Consider the following 12,230-nt stretch of genomic DNA (forward strand, 5'->3'; position numbering starts at 1 on the left):
GTGGTCAGACAGACACGCACTCACCAACAGGTAGTGAGGTGGGAGACTGCATACAGATTAGCGATGAGGAACATGTTAGCGGGGCCGACAGACCCACTCAGGGCCCCTGGTGGACAGGTGGAGTATGACAGGTTCATTAAATAAAAACAAACATGCAGACACATTCTGTGTGTGTGTGAGACAGAGGGGGGGGGGGGGCGATGAAGATGATGCAGACATCAACACGGCGATACAGCATAGTATGTATTAAAGCAGCAGACGCAGTGCCTTTTCAGATTTTTTTTTTTTTTTTAATTCATTAAATACATTAAAAAACAAATGTCACCATACGTGGTGCTCAGTAAGTTCAGTAATGCAACAGGCAGGAAAAGCACAGCGTTCCGGCTCCCTGCCAGCGTGCACACGTGCCTGCTGGCATGGTAACTGACACGGTGACATGGAATGGGACGTCGTTAATGTGATTAGCTACACCTGTGCTCTTCCTGCAGGGACAAGTCACCATATCTGTGAAAAAAGAGCCGCAGGAAATATCCAGTGGTGCAAACTCTGTCCACTGACGACGACCGTGAAAGCTACAGGAAGAGGTAAGCCGACCTAGAGACAGTGTTGGCCGGTCGGTCCACCACTTTGATCCAGACTGAAATCTCGACTATGGGATGAATTGTGCTAACTTTCATCATCTTAACTCTCATGGGTTTCACTTACTGAATATCTGTGAAACTGCAACCATTCACACCAACTTCAGCTGTACTTTGTGTTTACTGGTAATTAGCTACTGTTAGCAAGCTAATATGGTAAATATTATTAGCCTGTTGGCATTCACATCAAGAGCATCTTAGCACACCGTGAGTAGCATTTAGCTCAAAGCGCCGCTGCTAATGTTGAATGAACATCATTCCTTTGCTGAGGTTTGTATAGCACAATTCAAACTGTGCTTGTAAGTGCCTAAACAATGAAACAAACTCAAGTGAAAAAGAAATGAGGAAAACAATTTGACTGTTTAGTTTGGATGTGAGGTATTGAGTTAAAGCAAGTCTATGAGAAACAAAAGATTTCAGTCCAAGCTCCTATACTGCAAACTGTTCCGAAGACTGATCACAAGAAAAGCACAGTCACCTTTTAGTCTTAACCCAGGCCCTCAGGGGCCCTCCCTGAGGCTTCAAGCTGTTTTTGAGGGCTTAAAAGATCTGTAATACAGCTCGGGGTCTCAACTGTGTTTTAAAAGCAAACAGTTAAATCATAAAATCCATTCTTCTCTGAACAAATAATCAGAAGTCATGTCAGACTTGGAGAGGCAACATTTCTTCAAATGCAGAGGCTGCAGTCTGAACAATGCAGAGATAATTCAGTCATCTCAATATAAACAGTTTAAAAAAAACAAAAAAAACTATATTCATTGCAGCAGTTGGGTGTTGAGTGCCTTGCTCATGGACACCTTTATTCAGAGAGATGAGAGTGCCACTCATGCACTTTACCATCCAGCCAATGTGGAGATTCAAACTTTTGTCCTTTAATCACAGGGCTGTTCTCTACCCTCCGGGAGAAGTCAGCTTTAATTAAAAAATTTCAGCAGGCTTCACATTTCTGTCAGAGAGGCTCAGTCATTACGAGTCTGATCAAAACACGCAGATGATTGTGTATGTGAGTTGTTTCAATACTTTGTCATTCAAATGTTTGAGAGACTGTTTTGCAGTGGAGAGGGAGCTATACATCAGTCACAATGAGTGCAGTTTGCCTGAGTGTTTAATCAATTGATATTATATGTTTGCACTAGTATAAGCACATCAGGAAGTCAGAAATAAAACTTGTCTCTGACTTTGGGTTTGCTTTGACTAGTGGTGCACAGTGGAGAGTCAGAGAGGTGAAATGAGGACTCTCTGCCTTAGTGCTATGACTCAGCACAGTGTTAAATAGACGAATACCAGTGCACAAGGTGCAATATTGACCATATGGTCTGATATGAGTGGGTGGGCTGCTCTAATTTCCAAACCTGAGCTATTACCATACCAGTGGACTGATGCACCCTACAGAGGAACTGGATGAGATGGCAGAAATGTGCGATGTCAATGTGCTTTTGCATGTAATGGGACCTGGCTATCTCTGTACCACACTGCTGTGTGGCCAGCTGCTTGGAGTGGCAGCCAGTCTTTCAGTCACAACCTTTAGGCGTCAGTCACAAGTTGTCAGTCCTTCAGACTGTACACAAAATCAATATCACAGACTGAAAACACCAAGCTAAGTCCAATTGTTAGGCTTCTTTTGGTGAGAGACAACTGTCATGGGTCTATTATTTTTCTTCACTGCTGCACACAGCATGTGTCCTCCTCAGCCAGACACTGATAGTCATAATGCATGCTGCAAAGTGCAGAATCACAACCTAAGTGTTGCATGCCTGTATATAAATTGTAATGAACTCTTGCACACGACTAGGGCACAACCAAAAATGTGATAGTAATGACATATTTCAGTGCTTTCAGCCAGTGTCAGAATGAAGACTTTCTGCTTCACAATTAGGCCTGAATGGAAATCCATGTGAATGGTATTTGTTTCTAATTATAAAGCCATGTGATTATTGAAGAATTCTTGGTTTTATTTAGTTGACTGTAGCTTTTTACAGGCAAATATGAAAGTTAACAGAAAGTCTACAATAGGAGGCTGTGAAAAAATAAAACTACATTATATAGCAGATACAGTACATAAAGTACAGTGTATGATATGTAAAAAAAAAAAAAAAGTATGTTTGCATATGTATTTTTAGATATATTTGCAAAGCCATGAATGAACTTTTCACTTCAACTTGAAGTGCTCAAAAAAAATAACAGAATTTGAACATTTATATTTCCATGAGAACTAAGTCCATCTGCTGAGAAAGATGTGTGACAGGATCAAAAACTGCATTAAATATGTACAGGTGACAACTAAAACCACACTCATATGTTGAAAGTAGTTGTAAGAGCTCCTGTGGTGTGTTCCCCGCTACATGTTTTTGACGTATTGATGCAGCTTCAGTTCACCAGAGAGGTAGTGAGATTGCAGGGCTTTTGTCATGTCTTGACGTCTGAATCAGAGGCTACAGTAATAATAGTGATGTAATCCTATAGCAGCACATTGAGACCTGTTATGAGCCTGAATACCAGATCCAGCAGCCTGTCTGTGTACATGCTCGGATAAGTTTGGCTCCAGGGGACCACAAGTCAGCAGGATAAATGACTTTGGCAGAGATTCATTACTTTGCATCCATAATTGACTATTACAGAATATGCTATTAAACAACACACAGAAAAACATCCCCATTTTCTCCTACATATGTTTGTCAACTGAAAGCTATTAATTCTACTCTGGGTGTCATTCATCTCAGTTACAGCTCAGATGTTATTTTTTGGAATACTCTTCTGTGCTTTCAAGCTGAATTTCAAGAGCTTTGTTTCTGTAAATATTTTTCATTTGATCTATATCTTGGACCAGCCAAACAACCGTATTTCAACACAAATCGATATTTTTCTTACCTTGCCTTTATCCCTCATGGACCCTTTGCCGAGGATGGACATCTTCACACCCGTTTCCTCCTGTAATCGTTTCATGGAATTTCCCCGTGGTCCCAACAGCTTCCCGACAAAATTAAACTGTGACACAGGTCAGAGAAAAGAAGTGATCAGACTCCGTATCAATGCTTTCACATACAGTTTGTAAGAAGAGGACACATAATGAAACATGTATATGTCTGAAGCACGCCGTCTCTCTTTATGTCTTGGATATAAAAAGAATTTGATCTGTTTGGAGAAAAGGTTAAACATAAAATATGTTTGCTGGCCCTTAGTTATCTATTATCAATATAATCTCATATTCCATTCACCATTCATCATGTGAGAAAAAGCTGTAACGTGACCTGTGATAAATCAATATAATTGTGCTCTGTATGTAGCACAAAGCTGAATGGGACTCTCATCTGCGGTCTGGCATAAAGTATGCATCCATCCTTTTGCTTGAACTGTGCCCTCGCTAGTCATGTATCTTATTGGCGTTTAGGGTCATGCATGTCCTGCTGAAAAAAAAAAAAGAAAAGGGAACATGGGCTCAAACCAATAACGTTCCTGAGACTGTTTCAGAGGTCAGGGCTGAGATAAAGTCAGAAATAATGAGTTTCTTCCCAGTGGGAAATTAAGTAATACTATCCAGATGACAAACTATCAGATTCAAGCCTCGGGGCTCTGATGATCATTTCCCTCTCACTGTGCACCAGCTAGTGTTCATATTGAGAAAAGTAGCTCTGGGTTGTTGCAGGCACAACACTGCTGAGATTAGTGGTGATTAATCCGAGAGGTGAAACTCACAGCACAGGTGCAGTCAGATGGGTCGTTTCAGAAGAAAATATGAGCAGAAGATCAATTAGAAAATCAAAAAAAGAGACTTAATATTTTGCTACTTGCTTGAACTATCTCACACACTGTTTTTTTTGTAATAAGTGGTCGACCTTCAAATGTTTGCTGTTGGATGAGATGATAAGAAACCTCCTCCAGAGCTGAACAGGTGGTCAGTCGACCACCACACCATACTCTGGCCATCCCTAAAATGATATTAACCTTTTCGAAAAACAGACTCTCCCACTGTGGCTGAGCAGCTAATAACTCCACTGCCAGCTGTGTGGCTGCTGCAACTCAACTCCAACAAATGCACACTCAGCTTATTTCATGAACATGATTAACACCATGAGTGAATGCTACATCTCATCTTAGGAAGGCGTCAGGGACACAGAGATGAAACCATCAAAAAAAAAACCAAAGCATCCCCACTGTCCTTGCCCGTCCTCTGATCTGAATGATTAAGGCACCTTTTGTGGACGCCTTTCGTCACAGGGGTTGCTTTGACAGGACTATCCTATAGCTGGCAGGGAGCTTGAGAGCAGATGGTTGCTGCGGCTACACAGAGAAAGCGCTCACTGGGCGGTAGAAGAGTGGCCTGTTTTCATTAAGCTAATGAATGTCTGGAGCCACTCTGCTGTTCCATGGCGAGCAATTTGGGCTTCAGAAAGGGGCACGATTCGGTGTTAAATGAGGTTTGAAATGATGCTATGTGCCCCCTGCAGTCTCAACACTGATAACGATGCAGATATTAGAAGGGAGGGTGTTGTGAATGCAGAAATTATGCACAAAGACATTTTAGACATTGACCAAATATTCAGAGATAAAATGGATACTCTGATCTGCTTATTTGTATTTCACAAGTACATATTATTCTATATGACGGACAAATATTTAATTGAGAGCTTTTGTGCTCCTTTCAGGAGCACCTTTCACAAGAACTTCAGACACTGAGGCTTGTTTCTTGGTTGTACTTTTAAACAAGATTTTGATGATTAATTTAAAATCTTCTTACAGCTGACCCATACAGTGGCCTTGAGAGCTCAATGCACTGAAGAAAAGAAAGATGATAAACACATTAAGTAAAGTGACGAAACACAAGGGAAACACAGAAAAATCCTGCAAGTACAGAAAACACTTCAAGATATGTATTTGCATTATGTTTTATTGTGCTGCAAATATGTTGTCACACTGGTGAATGTGTTAATCAATCTTATGTTTTGTCTATTAGCGTATTTTTTCTTTTCCCCTCACATATAAGCATAACTCCAACTTTACACATCGAAGTCTGTTTACTTCTTGGGGAGCACTACTACATATGTACAGTGTGTGAAATAAAGGTTGTATCATGCTTTTTTCTGGCTTCACAGGGAGCTGTGTGAAATTTGATAAACTCAAGTGATGTCACTTGAGTCAGAGTTGGTTGAGTCTGAAGACTACAAGACTGAAAAGGAAAAAAATCTGGGGGTGTGCATTAGGAAAGAAATAAGGAAAGAAATAAGGTTACCAACCTCTGCTTGCAACTAGCTGTTTGAGGCTACATCAGCTGCTGCTAACATAACATAACTGAATCTCTGACTGAACTATAAGTGGTTGAGATGCAATGTATAGAATAAAAAACCCAATATCTCATGTTCTGCTGCATTGATTTTAGACGGTCTTTCATTAGTCTGACAGTTTAGAGAGCGCCTTTAACATGCAGATACATTAAGCTCTGAAATTCACCACAGACAGGAGCTGCTTTGAGGACTTGAAACATAGTGCATCTGTTGTATGGTACAGGTAAGCCCTGCATTGTTATATGTTATCTATAAATAATCTCCTTCTTTTATTGTCTGGTCCTGGTTTCATAAATGGCTTTTGTTTAAAAAACTTTTTTTTAATCTCCCAAACTTTAATATTTAAGATGCCAGTGATCTACATTTATCTTCTTGTGGTGACAGACAGCAGCGACTGAGTCACATAAAAAATATTTTGAAAGATTTTGTCACAAAAGAAACAAGTCTGCAATCACACTTGTCATTGTGGTTGTTCTGAGTATTCATATCACGTCTGAAAACTGGGTCTACCTGCGACTGAGACTTGACATGGGACTCTTTGTAGCTGCCATGAAGACATGGAAGCGTGGGAGGACTGAACCAGGAATTGAGTGATTCATGTAAAACAAAACATAAAACTTAGAAACCACAGTAACTGACACACACTCAGGTAATGCCACTAAGCCAAAATTCATATTTTCTTACAGTTTAACATAATATTGGTCCTTTACTAATCTTGAAACCATACCTAGACAATAGCTCTTTTCAGAGGCACAATGGTGGAAAGTACACTGACTAATCCTTTTGAGATGGTTTTGCACCTGTAATGCACCACAACCTCCCTGAACATGAAGTTGTTAATATTCATATGGAATTTGGTGAGTGAAGCCTAACCTCATATGGATTATCACATACACTACATCATACAGTATAACCACTGCCGTCTATAAGACGATCCATTTATGCAGGCAGCAACATTTCATCTTTATTTCATACCATGTTACTAATGATCCCTCCCAGGCCTGAGATCTCTATGCACACATCCCAGCTGAGTGTCAAAGCAGCACACAACAATATAGACTAAAATAAAATAATGTACCTTTGAAAATAATTTCTCACTTTAATGACCTTGATTTTTTTTAATGCTGCTAAATTTAAAGTAATAAAAACAAATAAAACAGCAAAGATGAAAGGATGCACTCAGATAAATAAAAAATCAAAAGGTACCTGAGTGATTGTATGTACCAAACCAGCATGCCTCTGTGCTTTTGAGTTTCATGGAAGGCATTAAAATACTGACAGGTACTGTAACGCTGCAGATCTAATAACAAAATGTTTCAGCTTTCAGTTTGTAAAATGCAAAGTGCATGGTGGCTGCCCTTAAATGCAGTGCACTGGGGCCAGTCAAGATTTGCAGATGTCCTGAGGCACTTCCTGCCAGGTTAGCGAGCTGTGCTATTGGGAAAGTCCAGGTCCTGTCTGATAGGAGGATTAAAGCCTCAGGTACAGGTTTACGCTTTAATGACAGCCAGGGATGACTGGGCTGTGAGCCAGTTAGAGGAGTGTGTCCTATCAACTCCGCAGACATTAAAAGAAGCACATGAGTGGTTGTTTGGTGTGTGTCTGACAAGGGGTGGAGATTTACTATTCACCTGGAGAGAAAGGCATCCACATCAGCTGAGTGTTTAAAGAGAGGCTGTCTGACAGCGGTAATGCTGATCGTTGGTATTACATGTTGAGGTGTGACTTTACTTTACCGCTATTGTCTTGGTTAAGGATGTTTTCTCAGGTCAAAGCATTAATGAAACAACATCCAATATGTGAATGCAGTTATTTTTGGATTGGGGCACTGAATTCACACTGAATTATATAAATCTTTGAAACAGTTCACAAAGCTGAGCATAATGAAACCAGGTGAAATCCAAAATATAAGGGAATAATTGTTGGTTCATTTGCACAAGGTGACAGAATGACCCATCATCCCTCATCTTTATCACAACAAACAGAAGCAGACTGTTCTAATAGAAATGTCACAAATCCCATTAATATGTAAACCCAGAGCTGTTGCCCAGATGGCCTACACACACAGACAGTAAACAAAACAAATATCACGATTACTGTAAATTCTAACAGGTGACAAACAAACTTTGACAGGCTGCGTGTTAGCTGTCAGAGCTGCAGCTACATAGCAAAGAAAAATCAATTCACACAATCTGAGCTCTGTTCTCTAACAAGCCTTTAAATAAACAAATGACAAAAACCTGCTTTTCTACACTGAATCTCTTCCACTTTCTCAGCTAATGGAAAGGCAGAGTTGTACAAACCCTGCTCAAAATGTAACTAAAGAGAGGTAGCCTATGTAGTAGCCACTTTCACTTTCAATGATATAATGTAGCTACACATTGCATGTGAATCTTCATGCTATACTGTTAGGGCTGTTAATTTACAGTTAGTTATTTCTTCCATCTAAGTGAAGGTAAAATGCTCCCCTAACCATTTACGACTTTATTTTTGTCTTCCTGCTGTCTCACCATTACCCACCATTGACTTTAATTTTCTCCAGCTGTGACCAGCCCCTTTCTGTCGTGTACTTCAGGACAATAATGTCAATCAGCAGCACACTTAAAAATCAAATGATTCTATGCTGCGGACATTTTATTCGATTTGGTCACATTGCAGTAAATGCACAACATACTGAAAACTATTGCATACAGAGCTGGGACAACGTGTATATAGGGAGGTTTTTAACAAGGGGAGGCACTTTATCTTTATTATATCTCATGAGCAGCATTGTGGCAGACAAAGCCATCACACCAACACTGACTCAGTGGCATCCCAAAGTGGAACTGTGATGCTATCATACAAGGGCTTAATTTTAATTCACACTCTGTGCACCCTCTGCTGTATTCGGCACTTATCTAAGCAAAACACCTTTCCACATGATAGGCCTTTCTTTGGGACACTGACATCACTCGACGGACAAAAATGGAATTTCTCTATGGGTAGAGCACAGCTGTTGCACTATTTAAAGGTTACAATAACACAAGACTGATAAGCTCGAAATTGTGGCACCCACAAGGACAAAATACAATTTAATGTGTTGTGTGCTGTGTATGCACCTGCAGAATGGATAGTTAAAGGAAATACCCAACAGAGGTGAAATAACTTGTTTAAATGTGACCAGAGCAGAAATATGCCCATTTTGCTTTCCGACCATCAAATCTGTTCTAATTAAAAGGGCAAAAAAATCATTTCTATAAGATTCTCATCCGCATACGAATAGTCCCAGCAATGGACTCAGATTCACAGACACTATCAGCCATTGAAAATCCATTTCATGCCCAAAGGTTATGAGATGCTAATCAAGCTGTCTCATTAAACAGCAGAGAATAAATTCTACTTAAGCGATAATGAAAATGACGATGCTGATTATCTTAATCATATTTTTTGCTTTAGTAAATAGTGATCTCAGCGTACAATTTCAAGACTTCCATAAGCGCCCTGTGTGAGTATCATTTGTTTACATGTCAATATGGGACAGGTACAGATGTGCCTGCTCTTCTCCCGCTGACTGAGATCAACCCTGTTTTCAAGGTTTCATCATTTTTTCAGGGGAGATTATATCTAAAAAGTGATGCTAAGGTCACTGGAGGAACGCTACAAGGCCAGATTCCTTTATCTTGACAGGTTGTAAAACGACAACAAACCCACCGTAGATTTTACAGAGTGGTGCACAAAACACGCAAGTAATCCCCTGTGAATGATGCATGCAAGTGGGCCCAGTCTGTAACAAGAGGCATCATTCTTTTAGGTTTTATCCGAACAGATCTGTGGTGTAGCAGCTGCAGCTTCACCAGCCAGATTCATGTTACCGGTACACATTTTCCTCTACAGTTTCATTAAATTGAACTCGTTACCCTTAATCATACATATATACAAACATACTGTGGTCAAAATTAACTAAGTACATTTAAAGGACATTTTATGACGTACATGTACTTGACTTAGGCTTCTCCTCCACTACATTTACATTTTTTTTTAGTTTTTTTTTACTGTTTTTACTATTTATCTTTGAAATACTTTTCACAGATTTGACCTATGATCAGTTTATAAAATATGATGTATCATCACAGATTAGAGAAAGCACTGAAATATAAAATAAGCTCTACTTTAGCCAACTATATTAAAGTAATATATCAACAATAATGATCTTTTTTTATAGAATGTTTTTTATGATCTATTATTGTTACTTTACTTTTATATAAGTAAACTATTTTTATACTATTGCTGACATCAATTCTACACTTTCACTGCCAGCAGCAAAGCTGAGAAAAACATGAATCCACTTTTTTTGTTCTTGTAAAAATGTTTCTTTGTCAGCTCTCCCTGTAAGATACACTACAATATTCTAATCACAGCATTGCAGAAGTTACAACTGTGCTGTTGCAACCCCAAGAGGTGGAAAACACAAATTCCTCAGATTAAATTTACAGCACTATATTTATAACTACATAAAATTTTTTATCAATTCTAATTGTTATATTATAATTGTAGGTAATTAAATTATTGTTAATAGTGTGAATAGGATAAGTACTATATTGAGGGTGGTGGTCGGGGTTAGATGTGCTTTTCCAGTGTTTTAAGTCCAATCATCTTCCTACAATGTGTAAGTCACTAAAACTGCCTGCTGATGTTAAACTGTGCATCACTGACATCAGCCACAAATAAACATTTGTTTTCAGCTATATTTGCTGCAATAAATATATGCACCCTCGCTACAAACAAAAATGTTAAAATGAAATGAAATATTCCTGTAATATGCTGTGATGGATTTTAATTCCACTGTCGGGTGATGCCACAGTTAGAATAACCTATTATCCATGAATCCATGATGTTGTGCATTTTGCTCATTCATTTACTTTGCGCCACTGGAATACACTTGATTAACCCTGGGTATGCGCCTTGGGCCTTGTTTTGTTGATATCATCATCACTAAAATTTAAACCATGAAACAATGTATCATCACAGAACAGGACCAAACAGGCCCTTCTCTCAGCAGACGCTTTGACTTGGTGTAGCAGGAGAGGCACATGTGGAACTAATAACATTACATTACACTGTGGTGCGTCAGTGGGCCAGCGTGCACAATAGCAGACTCCTGTAACTGGCCGACGAAATGCAGCCATTATTAACGTTATTACCAACACCTGACACGTCAAAATGTCTCCAGTGACCACAGCCTACAGTGTGTGTCTGTCAGTGCCCCATAAAGAATGACTTCATCAGCACTGGCTGTTTCACTGTTAGGTGACATTAATCTTCCATGTGTCACGTCGTCACAACCGAAACCCTGCAGAAGAGTTCTCCCAAGTAATAATTAAATTAGTTTGCGTTTAATTACTTTGTAGGAAGATGACAGGTGTAAGCTCCAATGAGCACTGTCAGACTGCTGGAATGTGAAAGAGCAAATTTATGATATTTTATTCTTTGCTCTGCCACCGGTGGCACTGAGTAAGACTGGACATTATTGAAGAGTAGACACTAGTAGAAAATAGCTGTGACACAAAATGAGGTTCCAATGTGAAGCAAAATAAAATCAATTAGTTTGTGCCTCTCAGAGGGCCAGATGTTGTCAGAGTGGAGAAAATCAAATATATCGATCAGTGAAAACTGGCAAGAATCCATATCTGTGCAGCTACAACGTGCAAACATTTTTCATAGCAGTAAGTGCAATATTAATGTTTATCTCTATTCTAGCCCATAAATAATACATATAATTGATTGAAAAACGGATATAACAATATGTGTTCTTTGTTCTGTCATGCAGCTGTCAAACACAGTTTTCAGCTGTTACAAATATGTTAACGTATATGTTAATGTATTTTTTGCACATTATTATCAAAAATCACTCATCTTTCAATTCTCTGCATTGCCTTTCTTTTCGTTTTCCTCACCCTCTTTGCAGGGCGTGCTTTTGGTCAAAGAGTTGCTTCATGTGGCTAATTACCATTAACTCAAAGTGCAGTGTAACCAAGATGTTTAAGATAGTGACACTGCAGTCTTGTGGGGTGCTGACTGTGCAATTAGGTCACACAAACTGTTGTTGGACAACTGCTCTGTCCCCCCTGGACTGCGCTGCTTTGTTTACTTTGCAGAGTTGACACTATTACGCTAATTATACACAACCACGATTTTGGGCCTGCATGCTGTACCTGTCATTTTCTGTTTATATTCACATGTTGTTTCACAAATACATTTTATATCTCAGTCATCTATCTCAGTGTTTCTTTTTTTTTTTTTTTTTTACTTGAAACTCTATTGGTTTTCATTAACC

The 12,230-nt window shown here is 39.2% G+C and overlaps 1 protein-coding gene across 7 annotated transcripts in view; it reads right to left on the minus strand.

The window, feature by feature from the left end:
* The window catches only part of khdrbs2 (KH domain containing, RNA binding, signal transduction associated 2), a 63,499-nt gene that overhangs the window by 36,717 nt on the left and 14,552 nt on the right, over positions 1-12,230 (minus strand). For all 7 annotated transcript variants that reach the window (XR_011691413.1, XR_011691412.1, XR_011691415.1 and 4 more), the window contains exon 3: positions 3,507-3,623. Coding sequence is in view for 3 of the 7 variants with exons in the window: in XM_071480872.1 (XP_071336973.1) it covers positions 3,507-3,623 (117 nt within the window). In the remaining 4 variants the exon portion in view is untranslated. The remainder of the gene's footprint in view (positions 1-3,506; positions 3,624-12,230) is intronic.

Source organism: Trachinotus anak, unplaced genomic scaffold (genome assembly GCF_046630095.1).
Source record: "Trachinotus anak isolate AG129_WGS33_773 ecotype Australia unplaced genomic scaffold, CSIRO_AGI_Tana_v1 ptg000007l, whole genome shotgun sequence".
Taxonomy (NCBI): Eukaryota; Metazoa; Chordata; class Actinopteri; order Carangiformes; family Carangidae; genus Trachinotus; species Trachinotus anak.